The following is a 25,012-nucleotide window of genomic DNA, read 5'->3' on the forward strand; positions in this document are numbered from 1 at the left end:
CCACCCGGGAAGCCCTACCAGTAGTTTTTGATAGCAAAGATTTTCCCCTCACTCTCACACATACTGTTTCATATTTTTATCTTTGCCAACCTATTAAGTGAAAAATTATATCTTGTTTTCGTTTAGTATAAATGAAGCACCTTTTAGTATACTTATACATAATTTTATTTCTTTTATGTGGACTATTTCTTACTGTCCTATACCTATTTTTCTCTCCTGTTATTGGTTGTTTATTGTTACACTTGAGATATTAACAAAATTCACCTTTTCTCATATTTATCCATTGTCTAAAAATTTTTTCCCTAATTTTTTGTTTGTTTTGCTTAATTTATACTCTTTTCTTCCCCCAGTGTAGAAATCTGTAATTTCATATACTAAAATTTATCACTTTCCCCATACGACTTCTACCTTGTTTAAAGTCTTTTTCTACTTTAAGATTAGAAAAATATACGTATAGCTGATTCACTTTGCTGCAGCTGTACAGTAGAAACTAACAACATTGTAAAGCAACTATACTCCAGTAAAAATTAAAAAAAAAATTAGAAAAAAATTCTCCCACATTTTCTTCTAGTTCTGTAGTTTTAGATACAATTTTTTGGCCCAAGTGGAACTTATTTTGGTAAAGAATTAGCAATAGTAACTTTTTGTTCCAAATAGCTAGCCAACTGTCCCCAAACCATATATTAAATGGTATTTTCCTGCATTGATTCAAATGCTGACTTTATTATATGTCAATGGCTTTGGAAGTATGGATCTATTTGTGGATCCTATTGTGTTCCACTGATTTATCTGCTTATCCATAAGCCAGAACCAAATTGTCTTAATTACAATTGCTCTACATTTTAATATCTAATAGTATCAGAATCCCTCCTTCACTACTCTTTTTTGCAAAGTTTTCAAAACATTCTTGCATGTTTATTTTTCAATATCAACTTTAGAACCAGCTTATCTAGTTGTACAAAAGAAAATCTTCTGGCATTTTAGTTTAATTTTTAGATCAATTTGGAGAGAAATGACATCTCTGTAAAGTTATTAAAGGTTATAGTTCGCCCCTCAGAAGTTTTAAAGTTTTCTTCCCATCAGCCCTATGTATTTCTTTTTTGTTGCTGTATATGGAATCGTTCCTTCCATCTTGCTTTTTAAGAGGCTGTTGTTTATGCTGTGACTTCATCTGATGAGCAGAGATGATTCGATTTTCACCTTTCAAAACTGTATACTTATTCTTTTGATCAGGTACACTGACTAGGTCTTTCAGAATGTTAAATAATAAATGGAAGGGGGGTGGGTCATCCTTGTTTTGTTCCTGATTTGAATGGGAATACACACAGTTTTTAAAAGAAAGGTTACCTTACCCTTACATGTTCAATTCAAAATAAAAAAGATTAGGGAGTTGCCAGAATTTTAAAACTAGTTTTTCACAGTTAACTCATCAAAACAAAATATGAAGTGGTTAAAACTCTTCAGTTCTGAAGATGATGCTAAACACACTGCACCAACTTGCTGTCATAATTAATTAAACAAGCCCCCAAAGAGCTATTACAATGGAATTATCTCACTCAGCAAGTTCCCTACTAAACTGCTGGCATAACTAAATTAACTAACTGGATTCTGTCAAAATAAGGTATGTTTGGGGATGATAAGAGGAATTTTATCTTAAAGGTTATGAAAATATGTGAGTTCTATCACTTGATCAAGAACTTAGATGGCATCATCTTTATGGCACTGTATTTTTTACTATCATTTATTCTATTAAAGGAAGACTGCTGAACACTCACGTAATTGCACCACAGCACTTTCTCCATTTGTGGCAATGTAATGCAGCGTCTGTTCCCCATAGTAGGAAGCTCCTGTCTTGTCAACATCAGTACTAGCTATTACCAACACAGCAGTAGCTGTAAGGGTAAAAACTTTAATTAGATTTAAAACACAAATTAAACTAATGGTGATTAGAAAAATATTAAAAAGTGTAACAAAGCACATGTAAATTTTCATTGAATAAGCACTGATACTCTTTTCTTTTTCTATATACGTAGGATTATAAGTCTAAATTAATGCTTGATAAACAAAATGGGAGATAAAATATATTTATCATACCTTTTTTATTCCATAGCATTGTAACCTTATCAGCCTTAAAGAAACTTTTATTGGCTAAAGCTGCATGAGGTCCATCAAAGTTGGGGTACTGATATAATCTAACAAATGAAGGTGCACCCTTACTTCCTGGAACATAGACAGCCACCTAAGAGACACAGACATAAATAATGACTTAAATTTTTTGAAGCATATAAACGAAAATGGACATGTTTTTAAAATCACTAAAAACTAGGAAAAGGTTTAACCTCATAATATTCCACATGAACAAACAAAAACATTAGCAGTTACCTTGTACGGCTGGGGTCCAGGCGATAACACAAAATCATTAATTTTTTTCAAATGCAATTTATTTGCAAATGTATCTAAAAAAAGTCAATGGTATTAGATTAATGAGAGAAGCTAATAGAAATATCTCAAATTCTGAATGCATTATAAAAGGTTAACGTAACTATACACAAAACGGCTCACTGTAGCCTCATGTCGGTGAGGCAGGGTAACATAGTGGAAAAAGCATGGGTGAGGGAGACAGACCTGTGCTTGAATTCCTAGTCACTACTGTGTGACCTTGGGCAAGTAGTGGGATTACATACCTAATTCCTAGTGTACAGGGCCAGGCACATAGTAGGTATTAAATAAATATCAGTTCTCTTCTCTTAAATCTCTGAACTAAAGTAGTCTTAGAGCCCATTTGACGGGACAGATGACCCTCACTTGCTACTGTAGAACGTGGAAATGAAAATTCTGTAACTAATGTAATAAACAGATCCACAACAATGATAATCAACAACAGTAACTATAACAATGGCCGATATTTGTTGAGTGCTTACTCTGTGCCAGGCAGTAAGAAACCACGTTATGAACACTACGCTCTCCTAGTTAACGGGATCAAGAGCTATTATTCTTTCTTTGTTCAAATATAGAGATCAACAGCTATTCAAAAGTAGCATACCAAACTGCTAAACGGGCAGCCCCCTTCTTTTGGCATGCTCATAAAGAGGCAAGTAAGATAAGCGAGCAAGCTAACCCCGAATTAGTGGGGAAAGGATTCCCATTCTACTTTCTCGATTTATGATGGGGTTATGTCCTGATAAACCCATGGTAAGTTGAAAATATCATAAGTTGAAAATGCATTTAATAAACCTTATGTACTGAACATCATAGCTTAACTTAGACTACCTTAAATATTAAGTGCTCAGAACACTTAATATTAGTCTACAGTTGAGCAAAATCATTAAACACAAAGCCTATTTTATAATAAAGTGTTGAATATCTCATGTAATCTATTGAATACTCAACTGAAAGTGAAAAACATAATGGTTGTACAGGTCCAAAAGAGTTATAAGTGTATCAGTTGTTGACCCTTGTGATCATGTGGCTGACAGGGAGCTGTGGCTCACTGTTGCTGCCCAGCATCACAGAGGGTACCATTCCACATGGTGCTAGCCCAGGAAGAGACTGAAATTCAAAGTACAATTTCTACGGAATACATACCACTTTCACACCATCATTGAAAAATCTTAACTCAAACTATTTTTAGTCGGTGACTGTACTAAAAAGTGTTCAGTCACCAATGGAATATTCTAAGGACAAAAGGAACTGCAAAACTTTCTTCTTTAAGTCATTTTTCAGTAATCATGTTATAGGTGTTACTGTTGGTATTGCTATTCTAAGAATGCTATGTGGACAATGAAGAATAAAGCAAATGAATCATTATGTGGATGTGATATTCTCAAACTATCACCCCTGTTATCCTAGAGAACCACATTCTTGGTGTTGGCAAAAGGTAATACCGATATAAAATAAAAAAAATAAAAAAGGCCTAGAAACAATGATCAATCAACACAGTAGCAATGAGAATCCTCCACACCCAGACTGTGGTCTCTAAATACCATTTTCCACTAAAAGGGAGCAGAGTGTATTGGAGAATTGGCTGATTCTGGATGTATAGCAAGAAATATACAAGATAATCCTAGAATGATTTGTCCTACCATATAGCAAAAAAGTCATTAAAGACTAATTGACCAATGATGGGACAATTTGAGAATCAATAAGAATAGTAATTAAAATGGATTGAAACACATCATGTTTAAATCCATAGTTCATTAGGTTGGGGGTGGGGACTAATTGGTTGCAATGGAGATTGCTAAAGAAAGAACTCATTTTATTAAAAGTGATAAAGGAGAAGAATATTTATTTTGCCTTTCCCATATAAATGGTCCACTAGGTAACCAAATAGTAGAAAGGGGAATTTCTCCTTATAGAGGTAGTACAGCTAATAAATGATAGGGGAAGGAGGGAAACTATAGTATCACCAATTTTTAACCACACATGAAATAATGGATCGAGGTATTGAACATTAACGCCAACTAACCATACAAAATTAAAGACAATGAGACATTATGTGCTTCTTGATAAAAGAATTGAACAGTGCTTTATGATGTAGTCTTGCCCTCAGCTCCCCAAAAAAGCACTTGAAGCTGACCAACTCTAGGTCCAAATAGTTATTTACAGGAAACAGATGAACATGTTAAATTACAGAATGGGATACAAGAGCAAAACTCAAATATGGGAGTATATATAAGACAAGTAACTTTGCTTCTTAAATAATAAATTGCAAGGGGGAAAAAAGAATGGAGAGTGAACTTATAGCTTAAAGAAACTTAAAAGATATATAAATCAATTGCAATGTGAAGGACCTTATTTGGATCCTGAGTTTTTAAAAAATTATCCCATTTTCAATTATTAGAAATTTGAACACTGACCAGATATTCTATAATCTGTGATAATGGTATTATAACTAAGTTTTAAAAAAATATTAAGAGCCCTAATCTTCAGAGATACATACTGAAATAGTTATAGGTAAAATTATATGATGTCTACAATTTGCTTTAGCAGAGTAAAAGAGATGGTAGGTGGACAGATGCATGGATGAAGAAGGTTTGGCAATGGGCTGATGGCTATGGGACTAGGTGTCTACTTTTGTATTTGAAATTCTCCACAACAAAATATTTTAAAAACTTGTATCACAGAATTTCAATAGCAACTAATCTCAGAAAGATGTACTCAAATGTCTTAATAGTAATTATTAGATAGGAAAAGTTTACTATAAAAGAATGTTTGTGTTATAAAATTTTACTAGCAATTATACTTGGAGTTATTCAAATGAATTACTATAACAGCAATTGTTAATATATTAACAGTATTTAGGAGAACCCTATGATACCATATAAGGCAATAAAAACTGTACATATTTATAGCAAATAATAAAATTATTTCATAAATCTTTCCATACTAAAATTGTTGTTTTCAAAGAAGTGAACTTCATTATTAACATTTCGGGCACAAAGAGTTTCATCTTCTGACCAGGATGGACACCTACATTGAAAAGAAAGAATATTAAAAAAATTTAAATAGAATGTAACATCATATGTTAACATGTTAAAGTTTACGATATTGTTTACTATTTAAGGAAAAATACTTATAAATATGATGTTGTCAGTTACTAACAGTTTTAGTCAGCATATATAATAGAAAAATATTATTCCTTTTGATTCAAATACTAAATAAAAGATCAAGTTTTTACTCTATTACATTCTCATATACAAAATCCTTAAAGATCTAGATTTTGATCTGACAAGTTATTTACTAAATCAATATCAGAGAAACAAATAATATACAACAAAGAAATTTCAAATATTTAAAAATAATTAGTATTTTAAAGCATTTATTTACCAATTTTGCATTTTTTTCTGGATGAAAGACTTCAAACACGTCCCAGTTTTCACATCATAAAGTTGTAGGTTAGGTATCCCAGCTGTATCATCTTTAGAAGCTGCCATAAAAACAAAATTTTTTGCAGTAATTGTCTCCTAACACTAGTAAAAAGATATCATTCTTAGAAAAAATTTGAACAAGATTATAAAGATCGGGTAAGAGTTGCTTTAAATCAACTTTCCCCTCTAGCTTTAATTATAGATTTAATCATCCATTCCTAAAGCCATGACAATATGATGGCTTTTTGAGCAGAATTTTGTATTTCTGAAATGAGTTAATTACTACAGTTTTTAAGAATACTTAAGAGATTTCTTGTTTATTAAGTGTGACATAGTTTGCTGTTAAACAGATTAAACTGTCTTACCATGAAAGCTGTGTCTATAAGTCACACACGTGAAAAAAAGTTATATAAAACCACTCACAGTCCTCAACTGATTCTCAATTTCCCTTTTACTTACTTGGAAAAATAATATTCATTAGACTCCATGCCTCTTGGAAGAATGAACTCAGGAAGTTCATAACCCAACAATGAACTACTATCATATATTTATTCAACAATATCCACATTATTACAAAATGCTTCTTAAAATAAGCCCTATACCGGGACCCAATATTTTATCACTGATCTATGAAGCACAGCTATATGTTGGGTTGGCTAAAAAGTTCGTTTGGATTTTTCTCTAAGATGTTATGGAAAAACCCAAATGAACTGTTGGCCAAGCCAATAAAATGTTCATATAATGTATATTAGATCTTTAAATGCGTTAGAAAATGACACATCATTTCCTACTCTTTGTCATACCATACACATTTCTTAGATGTTGTGTCTACTGTACTTCCTCTTTCATTTATAATTATATAAAATGTTTTTTTATTTTAAAGGTCATTATTCTTCTTAATTTTTGCGATCTTCTCTATCCATTGGTTATTTACTTTATAAATTTTCCCTTGAGCTTTTTTCTTTTCCCCATTTCATGATGGATCTTCTCACTAACTTACTATACCTTGAAATTACTTAAAGTACATTCTATTTGGGGAATACAAGATTTACTGTCGATTAAAAATATTCTCAAACACTATTTACTATCATAAATATTAATTACTTTCCTATAAGGTTATAAACCTTCTCCTTTTTTTTCCCCACTGAGTTGAGTTGGTCCTGTCAGAATATTTTTACAATTGGAAAATACTTACTAGTATAAGGCTGCCATGTTGCCAGGACAGTGTTTTTTGGCGAGAACTCAAGGCAAACTGCCTTTGGAAGGTCGAAGGAGTGCAGTCGTCCCTTGTTAGTGACATTGATAACATTTATTCTGGTTTCAAAAGAAATTACTTCAGCAATGAAATACTGTTTCACAATACCCAGCACTATCCAAAACATTCATACTTCTTTTTAAATACAGATCACTCTAAAGTGTTCATTCCTCATAAAAATCAATTTTCAGTCAGTTCTAGAAAATATCCAATAAACACTTTAACGTAAAAAAGTGTACATTTTACCAAAAGGCCCCTATTTAAGGCTGGTGTTGGGAAATAATATAGAATTTGCAGGAAGATACAATAGATACCACCTTCAACCAAAAAGGAAAAAACAGGCCTTTAAGTGAACACAGAACAAATCTACAGACAAGCTGATGAATTTCATATCCAAGAGAAAATGAAAAGTATATATTTTTTAATTTGAGTAAATGGAAACTGCAGCAGCTAGGGAAATCAGCAAGGATACTTTTTTTTTTTTTGTGGTACACGGGCCTCTCACTGTTGTGGCCTCTCCCATTGCAGAGCACAGGCTCCGGACACGCAGGCTCAGCGGCCATGGCTCACGGGCCCAGCCGCTCCGTGGCATGTGGGATCCTCCTGGACCGGGGCACGAACCCATGTCCCCCGCATCAGCAGGCAGACCCTCAACCACTGCGCCATCAGGGAAGTCCCAGCAAGGATACTTTTGATGTCTATAAAAATCTCAGAAGCAGTCTACAAAAGATATTACTGTAAGAATTATCGTGGTACAATGACAAAAAAGACAATGATTGTAAAAAAAAAAAAAAAGCAGTTTCCACTTTTGGGGACACTTTCTATGAACCATGTTCTGGTTTAACCACTTTATGGACATTTTCTCATTTAATCCTCACAACAATCTCATAAAACAGGTATTATCATCTCCATTTTACAAATGGTAAAACTGAAGGTTAGAAAAATGAAATGATTTGATGATTTGCCCAAGAGCATACTACTAATAAATGCCAGAGCAATGCTTTGAAACGTGTTTGGCCTGACTTGCTCTTACGTAGTGCTTGTGGTGAAAGAAAGAAAGAAAGAAAGAAAAAAAGATACTCCATCTCATTGCAGAAATTCCTTAAAGTTACTTTGTTCAACTCAAGTTTGAGGACACTGGGTTAGGATAAGCAGCAACTGGTAAGAATAAGCAATTACCATATATTGTTTAAACACACAGAAACATACACACAAACACACACACTTATGACTGTAGATTCTTTACAACTTACTGTAAATTACATATTTTAGAATTACATGAAGCTTTCTTTTTTGCTGATGTTAATAAACTTTAAAGTTATTCTTAGTTTAATGAAGGGTGTTTATTTTAATTTAAATAAGCACAAATTTAAGGAAAAATCAGTTATAGCTTCGGACTTAGTTAACCCTGAACCCAGCAAAGAACACAATCAATACACTATATCTGTTTCTCTTGCCCCAGGAACAATATGTATTGTTGTGGCTGCAGCAACTTAAGGAAATAAATGCTAGAACCAGGTATAAAAAAATCTATTAAAAAGATGGACACAACATGTGGGGACATACTAAGAGGACTGAGTTGAATCCAACAGAAAACAAAGTGGAGATATGACATATAAAAAATTAATAATAATTGCAAAGTGAAAATAGACTTACTCAATAAACTGTAAGCTAGTTGAATAAGGGATACCTCAAAAAGATAATAGGCAATGAAAAGATGTATGATACATCCCATCAGATAGTAAATTTCTATCAACTCATTACTCAAATAGTGTAAACTAAAATATGGATTTAGGGACTTCCCTGGCGCAGTGGTTAAGACTGCACTCCAATGCAGGGGGCCTGGGTTCGATCCCAGGTCGGGGAACTAGATCCCACATGCATGCCGCAACTAAGAGTTCCCATGCCACAACTAAGACTCAGCACAACCAAATAAAAATAAATAAATATATAGATAGATAAATATTAGAAAAATAATAAAATATGGATTGAAAAAAAAACCCTAATACCCACAATAGGTTACACCTAAAGAAATAAGAAAAGTTGAGAGTACGTCCTTTCTTTGAGGCTGAGAGTAAGACTGTCTGTTAACACTGTGAATAAGACCCAATATAATTATATTCTTAATAATTTGAGAGTAGTAGTTTGTTGGTTGGATTCAATAACTTAAAAAAAAAAATAAAATACTGATGAACATTTTTAATTATAAAAGCTAATTCTGCCAGCTACTTATAGTCATAGAAGTGAATCAACTAACTCAACGCAATCATTTTAGCGTTTTTAAAAATCATGTGTTAATTCAATCTGACCTGATAGCTGAAAGACCTCAGAATATAGTACCACTGTGTAAGAAACATTTAAAATATACTTTTCAAAAGGATGCAATCATTTTTCCCCCTCTAAAAAACCTAAGATATTATATCTGGCTAAAAACAACAAAAATAATTTTAAACCAAGCAACAAATATTCAGGCATTTTCCTGCTGTGAACTGAAATACAGTGACTATGGAAAATAGAAAAGAATTGGTTTTCTAAGTGAAATTATGAACTGAACCAAAATACTTTTTTTTTTTGCAAGACCAATTTTGTAATCTGATTATTTTATGTAATACAGACTATACCAAACATACTTTTGAATAACTTATACTTAGATGACATGCTGTTATACACAATAAAACTAACAGTAATAAATATAGACAGTTGTTAGTAAGTTAACAGCAAAGATATAAGGTATCTACCATAAACAAGCAAAGAGAGTTATTCTCTAAATGTTAGTGCAGAACTTAAGAAACCCTAACCAATCACTTAGAGCACTATTTAAAACAACCTCTCAGCTTCTTTTGCATTAAATTAATTGCCGTTTTTCATATGTTACTTTTTAATTCTAAGTAACTAGAGAACTCAAAGAAATCCTGGCACATAAATAGAAACTAACAACTTTGGAGATGTTCTATGGATGTTATATTGGAGATAATACCTAACAGCACCAACACATTAAAAGATGGACTTTATAAATGACATCCAAATACATGTTATTCACACAAAACAATTATGTTTTATATTCACAACACACACACAAAATGTTATATAAATGAACACTAACTTTTCTCCGTTGCCCCAGGCAAACAAGGTCCCATCCTTACTAAAGGTACAGGTTTTGCAATTTTTCCCAGATTCTCTGAAAATAACAAGAAAAAAAGCTTAAATTAATAAGCATTAATATTTTTTAAAAAAATCTGATTAAAAATCCACAATCTTACCACAAATTTAATGAATAAGAACTTACATAAATTTTAGAAAATAATTCCAAAATGCTTTAGTCTACCAAAAATACTTTCTCGCTTAAAATGCAGTGCCAACTACCACTGTAAAGCTGGAAATTGATTTTATACCAACAGACCAATGTTAAGTAAGAAACAGAGCCCTTTTGGGTAAATAACTAGTTGGTATGAAAACCCCAAAATGTAGGTGTATGTGGAAGCTACCAGCTGTCAGCCCTTATCTCGAGAGAGCTGAAGGATTTCAACACGGAGGTTTTGTGAAGAATTTCCCAAACTACCTGCATAACAAAACAATGGTGGACAAAATATCCTCAAGTGGCCAAGAAGTGACCCTGGATTTCAAGGACAAAGACCTCCCATCAATTTCTCATGTGCAGAGACAGAAAGTATAACAACAATAAGAGGATCTTCACATTAAAAAACTATGGATGCAGGATTCTGTACAAAATCTAACCTGTGGAACTTGAACTTCTTGGCAACCTTCTATCAAACGATCAAAACTTTAAGTACCGTATCTCTCAATTGGAGATGGCTACTGTGAGTACACCTCCCAGTGATAATGAAGACCCAAACAGAAATGTGTGCGTGTATGTACAGTAGATGTCCATATGTGTAGTCACAACATTAGATCAGAACTTTGTGGCTAACAAATATTTGAATTGTCCAATAACAACACACAGAGAACTGACTAGTACACCCCTTCTAAACTGGACAATGTCTTTGTTTCTGTTGTTGTTGTTTTCAATAAATTTATTTATTTTATTTATTTTTTTATTTTTGGCCGCGTTGGGTCTTTGTTGATGTGTGCGGGCTTTCTCTAGTTGCCGCAAGTAGGGGCTACTCTTGGTTACGGTGCGCAGGCTTCTCATGGCAGTGGCTTCTCTTACTGCGGAGCACAGGCTCTAGGCACACGGGCTTCAGTAGTTGTGGCTCGCGGGCTGTAGAGTGCAGGCTCAGTAGGTGTGGCGCACGGGCTTAGTTGCTCAGTGGCATGTGGGACCTTCCTGGACCAGGGCTCGAACCCATGTTCCCTGCATTGGCAGGTGGATTCTTAACCACTGCCCCACCAGGGAAGCCCTGGACACTGTCATTGCATTAATTCATCTGAAGATGACATTTGTGTTTCTGCAATCATACAATAATGGTAGCTTATCCTCTGTGTAGTTACTAAAACATTTTTTTTCTCATTCCCTTACATAAATAGCTATGACCAAGATGTCCTCCATTCTATACTTGTGCAAGTCATTTCTGAACCTTAAGGCAGAATTTTACAATTTTCTTTTTAAATCCTACCCAACTTTTGGTCTATTATTCCAGCCTACTGATATCTACTTATATCTTCATTTTCTCTTTTAAAAGCATTAGTCATTCTTCAACAGATTTAAGTAAAATATAAATTATAAAACATCATTCTAAGCTATCATCTAAATTAATTATGAGAATATTGGATGACCTTTGAACAAGCTCCTGTGGCTCACCAACAGTCCTTCCCTCAAACTAAATCAACTAATTAGTCAGCTGACTTCACAGCTCTTAACCAATGACAACTCTGTCACTAACATCATTCAACCAAAAGACTCTCTCATTTCTCACATATTTTGCTAAAATCATGTTTATAGTTCTATTCTGATGTGTCTGGAAATTCTACTCAGAAAGGAAATGAGATAAACGTGAAACAATTTATTCTTAGCAAGCTCATTTTGACTCCAATAATTACCTCCTTATTGTAATGATTATAAATTGTCTTTTTAATAACTCATTCTAGAATTATGTTTAAGAATGAAGGCAAGCTTCCTAGACTATAGTATCCAGACTTCAATTCTTTTCTTAATTTTGGCAATTGGAAAATTTTGTCTATTTCCTTCTGGAACAATCTTTTAAATGAAAAATTTCATATATACACAAAAATAGAGAAAAAGTATGATAACCCCCCTACACACTTATCAGCAAGCTTAAATAATTATTAACTCATGGTCAATTTTCTTTAATCTACTCCCTACTTTCATATTTAATGCCAGAATATTTTAAAGCAAAACCAGATGTCATATCATTTTACTCTATACTTCAGTATGCATCTCTAACTGACGAGGGCATTTTTAAAAAACAGAACCCCCACCATGCCACTTTAACTCATGAAATTAACAATAATTCCTTACTATCATTTAATAGCCAGTATTTGGATATCCGGTTTTTTAAAAGCCCCCCAGTCATCCTAATGTGCAGCCAAATTTAAGGACCATTCATCTAAAAGCCTGATTAGAAGCAGATTTTTAAAAATCTTCATAGAAGGTTAAGTACCGCATAGTTCCTATTGAAACTTACCAGGAGACACATAATGTCTCCTTGTTCTGCTCTTAGTGATACTGAGATTGTACTGGACTCACTATGCGCCTCCTCAGACTCACCTAATCCTTCCTGCTCCCAGGCACCAGCTATTCAACGAAGACACCTGGCCACCTCATCTCCTAACACCACTGGTTGTCTCAGACTCTCCAAGAATGAAGGCCACATTTCAGCACGGCTTCCATTATGCCTATTGCAGTAGCAGGAAGAGAAGCACTGGCACTCAGATTCAACCCGAACAGATCAAAAGAAGATTCTGGCTGCAGACCAATTTCGTACCCATCCTCTTCAAAACAGATTGTTCTAAGGCACAGTGGTTCTATACAACCTCTCCGGAGAAATTCTGCATGACCAAGCAACTTGGATGGATTTTGTGAATCTGTGGTCAGTTCAGTGCAACTCACTCTATATTTGCTTTCACTTCTTCCTTGTCTCATTTCCCTTTCCCCCTCAATCCTGCTGCCTTGGGATTGCACACCCCAATGAAGTGTAGCACAAAAGCTTTAACACAGACTCTTATTTTCTAAAGTGGTGCTTTTCAAATATTAATGCGTATACAAGTCACTGAGGAGCTGGTTAAAATACAGATTTTGATTCAGTAAGCTGCGTAGGGCCTGAGATGTTCTGATGTTTGATTTCTGCACTGGCTCAAGGTGATGCCGGTATGGCTGATCTTGGGCCCATATTTCCTGTAACAAGGTTCTAGAGAACTGAGTCTAGTAAAAAAAAAAAAAGGTCAATAGAGTCAGATGATGCCAGCCTGATTATAAAGTTCCCTATCAACAGTTCAGCTAACAGCATCTTTTAATGATCATTTGTGTAGATCAGTCGTTCTCAAAAGTGTGGTCCCTAGACTTGCAGTGTCAGCATTACCTAGGAACTTGTTAAAAATTCTAATTCTTGGGCCCCTGCCCCAGATCTAATGAATCAGAAAATCTGAAGAGGGAACAGTATCCTGTGTTTTAACAAGCTCTTCAGATGATTGTGATGCATGCAAAAGTTTGAGAACCACTGATACATGACTTCTTTAGGATAACGAAACGGTGATTATCTAATCCCATTATTCTTTTAAAATTTATTACTGTTCTATGAAGAAGTTTTCCTCATCAACAGCTTGGTTACTGAAAAACAGTCTGTACAGGAAAGGCAACATAAATGCTTGATTTTTTCTTTCATTATCAATTTTCAAAGTAATGAACAAGGATCCCATTGATTTCTAATGCTGACCAGTAAGATTTGGAGGGAGGAGGACTTTTTTAGAGACTACTTATATACTTAACATGTCTTAATTCTTAGAGTCATTATTCTTCTTAATGCTCAAATTGTCCCATCTAAGGTTGGTATAAACCCCTTCAGGTTGACTCCTGTGACAGTTTAGCAAAACCCCATTAGCCTTTTATAACTTCCTCGCTTTCTGGCACAAGATATGTATGGCTCAACTCATACATTTTTTGTCCTATACCTGGAATTGACCACTCCTCCAAGGAACTGGTTCCTTTTAGTGAAGAATGGCATTTAGAGATCATAATCTGTGAGGTATTTATTGCTACCAGGTTATCACTGGCTCTAGACCTTTAGAGTGGACAGAACTAGGAAATACAAATGTTTTTGTGAAAAGAAATCAGGAATTCATATTGATACACGCAAGTCTATCTCCCCACTTCACTCTTACGCTGAAACTTTGGTTCCTAATGACGTTAATATAATTATGTATTTGTTTTACCCTACAATAGGTTTAAAAGGACAACATCAATTTTCTATTAATAATAAAACTATTGAATGCATTTAAGAATATTGTACATCATCATATGGTTATGTCACCAGCTTAATATAAAGCTAGGTTCACTTGTTCCCGTTTTCCATTAAAATTTTTTTTTTTAATTTAAAACAATTACTTGGTCCAAAGTCCAAACTATATATACCAAAAGTTCATTTACAGACATGTCCCCTGGATCTTGCAATTCTCTCTCCTCCTATAGATAATCACTTTTGTTAGTTTTTGGTTTACCTTTCCATTATTTCTTTTTGGGAAAAATGTCTCTCTATTTATCTAGCTATATATTTATATGTATATATTTTTTGTATATTTCTTCATTTCTTATATCTTTCTCATTCCATAATTTATCGAAGATTATAGGCAGTGGTTTGGCTATCACATTTGCAGGTTTTTCCTCAGTCTCCAAGATAAAATTCTTCTAAGCTAGAGGCATGAACTGAATTACACTATTGCCTACACCTTTTCTTTTAAACATGCTTAAGCTATTATTTTCAAATCTAAAGATCATTTTTCTTGATAGAGAATATGCATTCTTTCATTCTTTCCATCTTCTGTTAATATTATATAATATGTCCCAAGAAACTAGCTTATCTGTTCTTTTTCTTTTTTGTTCAGAATATAACAACAAAAATACTTTAGAATGCACTGTATAGTTCTCTATAACATTACTTGACAAAATAAACCATACCTTGGAAACACTGTGCTTTCTGTAAAATGTGGTGGTCCATTCACCATGTATAGTCCTTCTGACCCTTGGACTAAAGAAAAAAGAGGGAAAGAACCACCATTACTTTGTTAATAAATACTCAGTTATCACAAATGTTTTTTTTAAAAAAGCTTTCAGTCAAAATACTAATGAAATCATTAAACATTTCATAGAACTATCAAACATCAGCATTAAAAGGGCACACTTTTCTTCCTCTTTTGCATAAAATCATATAACCGCTGAGAAATAAATAGGTAATGCAATGGACTGAATGTGTCGCCACAAAAATCCTCAGGTTGAAACCCTAATCCCAATGTGATGGGATTGGAAGGTGGAGCCTTTTGGGGGGTTATTAGATCACAAAGGTGGAGTCCTCATGAATGGGATTAGTACCTTTACAAGAAAAACACAGAGGATACAATAAGTTGGCAGTCAACAAACAAGAGGGTCCTCACCAGACCTGACCATGCTGGCACCCTGGTCTCAGACTTCCAGCCTCTAGAACTGTAAGAAATAAATTTCTGTTGTTTCTAAGCTACCCAGTATGTGGTACTTTGTTATAGCAGCCTGAACTGACTGAGACAGGTAATATTCCTCTTACTTCTTTTCCTACAGAGCATATTCATTTAGTCTCTAAGGAGACTACTTCAATAAATCCACTTTTATCTATCTTACAAGAAATCTATGCATTTGCATTGAGATACAGAATTCATACTTATATTCCTTCATTCAAATGGAAAAAAGTGATCTTAGTATTGTTTTCACATTATTTTCTAATCTCATTTTCAAAATGTATGGATGTTGGAAACAGAATTAGAAGCTGAGTCTAAGTTAAATCTTCTTTGTATCAGCTTATTCTCTCAAGTAACTTTTATAATTAAAAACTCAAAATTGTAACTGTCACCAGTGAAAGGCAGTTGTACTATAGTAGAAAGGACATGAACTCAAAGGTAGACCTCAGTTCCTATCTGACTGTGGAAACTTAGATGCATCACCACCTCTGAATCTGTGCCCAATCAGCAAAATATAAACTTTAAAATACTGTGTGCTTTATGTAAAATAATAACATAAAAATATAGTATAAATTCATTCAAAGTTCTTAAAAATATGACATTATTAATATATTTACAATTTCTCAAGCAAGCTAAGAGAACAAGCAGGATGAGACACATTCATTTACTAAGCTCCCAATGATAGTAATATTCTAAACAATTAAGTGGGAACAAAGTTCAAGATTAAATAAGCAGAAACATGTACAGAACTAGATTATACGTTTTTAAAATGGCTGAATTAGAAGCTTCTAAAGCTGAACCAAATAAAATGATTCATTCATTCAGCAAATGCTTACTGGAGGAAAAAAAACTACCGCCAAAACCTTATGTTGAGTACTGCAGATACAATAGGGAGGAAAATCAGCCTGTCCCTGACCTCACTAATCAGATAATTAGTCAAATATATGGAAATCTCTAACTGCATTTGGTGCTACGAAGGAAAGATATGAGGCTACTAGAGTGAATAATATGGAGTTTTAATCTAAAAATGGAAGGTTAAGGGGCCTCCCTGGTGGCACAGTGGTTGAGAGTCCGCCTGCCGATGCAGGGCACACGGGTTCGTGCCCCGGTCTGGGAGGATCCCATATGCCGCGGAGCGGCTGGGCCCGTGAGCCATGGCCGCTGGGCCTGCGCATCCGGAGCCTGTGCTCCGCAACGGGAGAGGCCACAAGAGTGAGAGACCCGCGTACCGCAAAAAAAAAAAAAAAAAAAAAAAGAATGGAAGGTTAGGGAAAGCATCCCTGAGTAAGTGATTTGTGTGCTGAGATCTGAAAGATGAATAGCGAATAGCAGTTAACAAGCAAGGAGAACAGTAACAGTCGCAGAAACTCCGTGACAAGAGAGATGACAGTGTCACAGGGATGGAAAGGAGGCCTGCGTGGCTGGAAGGAGGTGGATCTGGAGGAGAAAATAGGGCTCAGACCAAGCAGGATCCTGTGGCTTAAGTTAGGCAACGTCGGACTGCAGCCTAAGAATGTTGGGAAGCTTCAAAAAAGTTTTAGGCAGATTTTTAAAACCAGACTTGCAATTTGAAAAGCTCAACTTGGTACAGTGCAGACAGTGAGCCAGAAGGCAGTAAGATGTGAAGAAACTACTCAGGATGGTCTGCAGTAGTCCCACAGAAGAGATAATAGAAACTTCGGGAATTCCCTGGTGGTCCAGTGGTTAGGACTCCAAGCTTCCACTGCCAGGGGCCCGGGATCCATCCCTGGTGGAGGGAACTAAGATCCTGCAAGCCGAGCAGCACGGCCACAAAAAAACAAAACAATACAAAACTTGGACTAGGGTAGGGCAGTGGAAATGGACAGTGGAGAATAAGTGTTCAATATTCAAGAGAGAAAACTGACAGGACTTGGTGATTTGTAACTATTTTATCAGCCAGAACTCTTGCTAGCAGCAACAGGGTAAGAGTTGAAGAAAGGAAAAAGTTTTACTGAAGTCCATGGCTACAATTTCACTTCCTTCCTTTTCTGCCAGCTATTCACAAATCTCCCACTCTTCAGCAGCAAAGTTGGTAGCTAGGGGCCACTCTTGGCTCCAACTCTGATCCCTATTTCCTATCCCTTCTCAAGGGACAGTTCTCATAACATCAATTTTCTACCTGTAAATTAACTAGCTCAATCTTCAGATATTGAAAGTAATATAATCTAACTTCCCAAAGTAAATAAGTTAAAGTTAGACTGAGGGAATTCCCTGGTGGTCCAGTGGATACGACTCCACACTCCCAATGCAAGGGGCCCGGGTTCAGTCCCTGGTCAGGGAACTAGATCCTGCATGCATGCCGCAACTGAGTTCGCACGCCACAACTAAGATCCCGCATGCCGCAACTAAGACCTGGCACAGCCAAAATGAATGAATGAATAAATAAATAAATAAATTTTCTAGTTTTAAGTTAGAATGAAAGTAAAAGAACCATTGACAAACAAGATAAAAATCTATGTACTCATGGAGCTTCCATTCTAGTGGAAATGATGAAAAATAAGGGAGTAAACATGTAATTGAATAATGAGTTTCTGGTCAGATATCCACAAGTATACAACTGGATACCATGTTTCCTCATATACTAAACTGAGTCACCAAACTGCTGTGGGTAGTTTGCCCTTGAATAGAATGGAGTCTAGCAAAGTGTTCTACATATATCAAAATCTAAACTCCTCACACTACTGCCTACAAGGCTCTATACCTGGCCCCTGCACAGCTCCAGGTGCTAGGCATTAGGGATCTTAAAAAATGAGTCCGTCACTACACTCAAAATGATGATTTCAAAAGGAGCTCAGTCTACTGCTACACCTTGAATGAAACACTGACGATATCTACTCTAAAAATCTCTAATACATTTAGTAAACATTTTGTGCCAGGAAATGTTTTCCTAGAAGACTTGAAAACTATGAAGTTTAATTCTTCAGCATCAGAAATTCTCAACTGCTTCTTGGCGTTCTGGCTAAAATCAAGTATTGCATCAAAATTCTCTTACTACACAGGCAAAGCTGTGCTGTTTCTTGTCACCAAATCAATCGTCTGCTGCAATATAATGTATAATACATTATGATTTAGAAGAAAACAAGCCATTCTTTTCTTAATACTACAGTTAAGGTTTTAATAAACATTTATTTGAGGGATTAATAAAAAATGAATTTCCCAAACTAGGGGGTTTGTAGTTGTCAGGTTACACGTTATTGCTAGGTTGCATATAATTCTGTTAGCCTAATGAGGTCCCCCCCACAAGCTGCAGTGACAATTTAACTCACTAATCGCTCTTTCAAAATTCTCATACTTACCTAGGAAAACAAAACGGTACATTATCAGTGTATACCCAATGAAGCCGCAATACTTTTAAAATGTGCCATATGATGATGCAATCAAGCCATGCTCTATTGCCTTAACAAATGCCTGAAGTGACTGGCAAAAAAGAAAAAAAGCTTTCCCTAGCTCATCTCAGCTTCTTGTGTTCTCATGACACTTGTACCTAGTGACCTCGGTCCTCTGTATTTGTTGACTTTGCTGTTATTACCGACCACAATGTTTACTTGGTGATAATTCAAAGTTTTCGTACGTTATATTAAAGTGGCAGCTGTACCTCAGAACCCATGAAGGTAGCCTTCTGGCCACAGCAGTGGGAACTTTCAGGGTATTCAGGGCAACCAGTATGGGTACAAGGTTTTCCTTTTCCAAAATTTCTATTTCATACTTACATCCCAAACTAAGACATGTAGAAGATCCCAAAAGAGTTGCTAAGACTGAATGTTTACGTACCCCTACGCCAAATTCGTATGTTGAAACTTAATCCCTAATGGTATTTAGGATGGCTTTGGGGAGGTAATTAGATCATGAAGGAAGAACCCTTATGAATGGGATTAGTGCCCTCATGAAAGAGGCCCCAAAGAGGTCCCTTGTCTCTTCCACCATGTGAGGACACAGTGCAGAATGGCTGTCTATGAGCCAGGAAGCAGGTGATCACCAGACACTGAATCTGCCAGTGCCCTGATCTTGGATTTGCCAGCTTCCGGAACTGTAAGAAATACATTTCTGTTGTTTACCACCCAGTCTATGATATTTTTGTTACAGGAGCCAGAATGGACTAAGACAGGAGTAGGGGAGTAAAACTCCCACTTAACTTAATAATGCAGATTATTACCCCAAAACCTCAGAAGGCAACACCGACAGAAAAGTCAGTGTGAAAAGTGCCATGTCTTTCTTGCTCAAGTAGCATTCAGTCTCATGTGGCTCTCAATGACTGGTTTTAGTATGTTTCTGGAGAAGCAAAATCTTGAGTCAAATTAATCAACTGCTTTTCAACATGCATATATTCACATTCTAAATAAAGAACATTTTGAAAACAAAAATTAAAAGGTTACATAGTCTATGATTCCATTTATATAACACTCTTTTTTTTTAAGGAAAATACATTTGTATTTTGCATAGAGATGGAGAAAAAAAGGCAAACTGTTGTTGTTTGAAATTTAGAAGTACATTTCAATTGTCCCTTGAATAATAATCAAGATAATTTCACTAGGTAGTCTCAATAATTTTGTATTATACTAAGGTTGCTATTCAATATTTATCACAAATCATTATGTTCAGCCATGCTATAAAAACTTACTCAAAAAAAATGGTTGGCTTTTCACCAGGATATATAAAACTCATGAAATGACAAAATTATCATGATACAGGACAGATCAGTGGTTGCCAAAGGTTAGAGTTCGAAGGAGGGTCCAATGATAAATGGGTAACATCTCTGTGGTGATAAAGCAGTTCTATATTCTGATAGTGGTGGCTACATGAATCTATACATGATAAAATACAGACATGCACAAACTAGTAAAATCCAAATAAGGAGAGCAGTACCAGTGTCAATCTCCTGGTTTGGCTAATATACTATAAGATATTATCATTGGGGAAAGCTAGATAAAGGATATGCAGGAACTTTCTTTATTCTCTCTGCAACTTCTTTCAAGTCTTAATTTATATCAAAATAAAAAGGCTTTTTCAAAGCCCATCCCTTTTTGGTAATACTTTGTTCACAATACGGCAAGAAATAAAACCAATCAAAAGTCTGTCAACATTTCTCAAGAACTGATTTGCCTGGGAATACAGGACAGAGGTGTTAAATTAAAATTAAAAATCGAATAGACCAAGATTTTTGTACTAAGATAAAAACATATTCTGCAAGACAAAAGTACATATCAAAGCTACTTCATACACTGATGATACTGTTGGTTCCCATTAAATTAGACAACCTTTGTACATGATGCTTTACAATAGATGTCTGTTATATGTGAACTAATTATCAATTAAATTCATCATAAAAGTCATATTGAGTCATTACAGTTTTGTTCATACATGTAAACCACTATTTAAAACAAATATTTTCTTTCACACTTCCCTACATAGAAGCATAACTATGAGAAAGTGCTGTAAGACATTTTGGAACCACTAAGATACTATACTGGATTTATTAGTTTGAGCAACTTCTTATACAAACTTGAATACATGAATATACAAAGTTTATCAGAAGAAACACAAAATCAGGTTCATAACAGAACATAAACTGCATTATAAGTTAATAAAAGCAAAAATAAATATGGACTCAAACTCTTTTCAATAACTGAAACAATTTTTTTTCTACATATGAATTTCTAATGAGGAATTCATTTTAATTAGAAGTGACTAAATGTAAAACAGTGAGTAAAATGTGGGGATAGCTTAACATAGTGTACTGACACTTGATATGATTCCTTATTTTTAGTGATTTTCCCCTTTAATCAAAAAGGATCAGCAATATGTTCTATTGGAAAGAAAAATCTGGAATGCTAACAGTTCTTTTCATTAAAGCAACAAATAAATGCCAGAGTTTCACACAGAATAACTGTTTAAAAACAACAATTACATTAAATACTGTACCTACATAGTATCTTTTAAAAACTTACGAGCCTTTCTATATACTCACATACTATTTATTGCTCGAAGCCTGAGTTAATATGAGAAAACTACTGGACTTCAACAAACAAGGGTCCTATGCCAGGGATATGGTGATCATTATAGTATGGTACTTTTTCCAATGCTTACACCCACTGAAGTATATATCAATTTAAGAAAATGACTCAGTCTTGATTATCTCAATGGCTTCAACTAGGCAAGCTGATTGGACAATATGAGCTTCATGTAAGGGCTATTGTTGTTTTACATGCCTAGCATCCAGGCCCCCCTTTTAGGAGACTTTAGTTTTCCTTTGGGAAATATTCAGGGGTGAGAATATAATTTGGTCCTGGTGATCTGATTAAAAATTGACTGATTCAAAGATGAGCATGAGGCAAGCCAAAGACAGCAAGCCTTGAGACTGGCACAGATGTGCACTTGCCTCTGGGGCTGTTGAGCGGGTTGACTGTAAACCTGGAGCTCCCGATTAGAACATCAGCCTGACAATAAGTTTAATCGGAAAGAAAGCAAGAGCTGAAGGAGGAAGAAAAACAGATTTTTGGAGTCATGTGAATACCTGGATGTAACACTAGAAGCTTTAAGGTTACATGAGGTGTTTTTTTTTTTTTTTTTTAAATGCCCTTTTCGGGGCTCCTCTGGTGGTGCAGTGGTTAAGAATCCACCTGCCAATGCAGGGAACATGGATTCAAAGCCCTGGTCCGTGAAGATCCCACATGCCACGGAGCAACTAAACCCGTGAGCCACAACTACTGAGCCTGCGCTCTAGAGCCTACAAACGACAACTACTGAGCCTGCGTGCAACAACTACTGAAGCCCACACGCCTAGAGCCCGGGCTCCGCAACGACAGAAGCCACTACAATGAGAAGCCTGCGCACTGCAACGAGGAGTAAGCCCCGCTCGCACAACCTGAGAAAGCCCACGCGCAGCAACGAAGACCCAACGCAGCCAAAAGTAAATAAACTAATTTTTTAAAAATCCCCTTTTTACCTGCTTTAGCTTTTTGTCATTTCCAATTAAAAGTCATAACTAATAAAATTTACTGGATAATCTTTAAATTATACACAACTCCAAAGTCCCATAAGTCTATATTTAAAAAAAAGGTTTTGGAAGTAAAAGAATCTATTATTGACTGAAATACCTATACTAAGAATGTTTAAAAGATTAATCAGTGTGTTCTAGTGAAAGAAAAATGGGCCATGGAGTTGAATGATTGAATATAATCCTGACTCTGCCAATTTGCAATGTGAATTTCTCTGAGCTGCTATAAATATGAGACTATTTGGAGCACACGGACTAGATAACCCTTAAGCTCCTACGAAGTCCTTGATCTTAAGAACTGTAAGAAAACTGTCACTCTTGGTTAATCTGACTACAAATAAAGTGGTTATCATTCATTAATTTATTCTTCCATTAAACACTTAGTGTCTATTGTTTACCAGGCATTGTACTTGGTACTGAGAAGACAGGGATGAATAAGGCTCTGCCCCTGCCATTAAGGAATTCACAGTCCAGCAGGGGAGAAAAGCATCTAAACTACTAGATAATTATCTTATGTGATAAGTGGGGAAAAAAAAAAAACCTCAAGTATATATGAGGTACCAAAACAGGCTGGGGAAAAACTATCTGGGAAGAGTAAGGAAAGACCTCACAAAGTAATGATGTCTAAAAGGAAATTTAAAAGATAAAAAGACGTTAGTCAAATCAAGAGGAAGAGGGTAGTGTTAGACTGAGGAAATAGGTTGTTCAAGGGTTTTATGAGCAGTTCAGTATTGATGGAGAACAAAATAGGATAGGATGGCAAGGAGTAAAATGAATGACAAGAGCTATTCAAGGATTATAAAGGGTTCCATATGCTCTGCTAAACAGGACGGAATTTACCCTGCAAGCAGTCACTGTAAGGATTTTAAAAGGGAAAAAAAATGATCAAATTTTAAAATGTACCAGTTTTTAAATTAAAGTTCAAAAAAAGCATTTAGTATTCCAAAATTATAAGTAACATACAAGCTACCTTTATGAAGCTACAGAAATAAATTCATTTAGTTACTTTTTAAGCAGTATGCGCCTGGCATGTTATCTATCAAATTAGCCAGTTTTTGATAAATGTGTGGTGAATGAACTGTGGTAGCCAGACTGAATATGAATGGGCAGGGTGCTTAATAACAAAGATCTCAAAATGTAGAATGGTGAAAAGTGCAAAAGCTTTTTAAGGTTCCTTCCAAGTCTCAGAGGGAAATGATCCCTTTCCTCAAAAGGAGACAACCTTTCTCTCAATGGCTTCTTTTTCCTTAATATGTTATTAAGTTATTGGTAACTTACATCCTTCTTTTCCCTCCCAACTCCCCTCTCCTTACTTGATGCTCATATATGAGACTCCAGCCATTACTCTAATCCAGTCACCGCCGACATTGTCTAAGACTAAGTTTATTACCTTCTCCAACATTATAAACTCTGCCTTAGCTTCGAAACCTGAGGAATCCTGTAATGTTCTAACGTTGCTACTTTATCTTTATAATGTTCATTATATGCTACCACCCCAGACCACACTCTCATCCCCTTAAAACCTACACTACCGCAGCTCCACTCGCCCTACGCAGTCCCACAAATTTCATTAAAGCAAGGAGTGCAGGATTTGGTATCACTTAAATTCAGGTGTATTTAATGTGCGTGGTTATTCTAGTAGACCGAGTCACACGTTTACGTTTTTTTCTTATTACAGAGCTAAATGACTTCACCCTGTCAACGGGGCCTGTCACCAAGTAAGCGCTAGTGTAACACCAGTACTGCAGATCCAGAGTAACAAATCCCACTAGCACTCTTCGTTTTTATGCCCCTTCCTCTCTTCCTGTAGAACTTGAAGTGTCAGGAAAGAATGATGGACGAGCAAAAGGGAAGGGGAATGCTGGAGCCCCGAGGCTAGAGCCTAATTTCCGACTGCCACGCTACACCAAGGAATCCAAAAGGCCCTCCGGCTCTCCTACAATCCACAAGAAAAGGCGGATCGGACTCCAAGGCTTCTCGGGTGGTGCCCAAGATTACAGACACAAAAATTATTGCTCTAAAGAAATAATCCCTTGCTCGTTCAGAGCTCACCTGTAAGGAGCGGCGAGGGCGGCGCCATCTTGTCCCGGAAAGAGAAACTCATATGCTTGGGTCAGAGGTCAAGAGAGCCGAACCCGGCCCCAACACGTCTCCTCCGGCGCGAGACGGCGAACTGGTGTTTCCGGGGCCGCCAGCCTCGGGGGCAATTCACTTCCGGTCGGAGAGAGACGCGAAAAAGGGGCCCGAACGCGCACG

At 35.7% G+C, this 25,012-nt stretch overlaps 1 protein-coding gene across 1 annotated transcript in view; it reads right to left on the bottom strand.

Annotated features, from left to right (window-relative positions):
- Positions 1-24,935, bottom strand: part of EIF2A (eukaryotic translation initiation factor 2A) — a 38,097-nt gene extending 13,162 nt beyond the window's left edge. The window contains exons 1-9 of the mRNA XM_081235278.1: positions 24,809-24,935; positions 15,212-15,281; positions 10,226-10,300; positions 7,063-7,181; positions 5,827-5,926; positions 5,387-5,469; positions 2,383-2,456; positions 2,095-2,239; positions 1,776-1,892 (exon numbers count right to left, since the gene is read on the bottom strand). Of these exons, the coding sequence (XP_081091404.1) occupies positions 1,776-1,892; positions 2,095-2,239; positions 2,383-2,456; positions 5,387-5,469; positions 5,827-5,926; positions 7,063-7,181; positions 10,226-10,300; positions 15,212-15,281; positions 24,809-24,860 (835 nt within the window). The 5' untranslated portion in view covers positions 24,861-24,935. The remainder of the gene's footprint in view (positions 1-1,775; positions 1,893-2,094; positions 2,240-2,382; positions 2,457-5,386; positions 5,470-5,826; positions 5,927-7,062; positions 7,182-10,225; positions 10,301-15,211; positions 15,282-24,808) is intronic.
- Positions 24,936-25,012: the final 77 nt, after the last annotated feature.

Source organism: Mesoplodon bidens (assembly GCF_964165515.1).
Source record: "Mesoplodon bidens genome assembly, chromosome: 5".
Taxonomy (NCBI): domain Eukaryota; kingdom Metazoa; phylum Chordata; class Mammalia; order Artiodactyla; family Ziphiidae; genus Mesoplodon; species Mesoplodon bidens.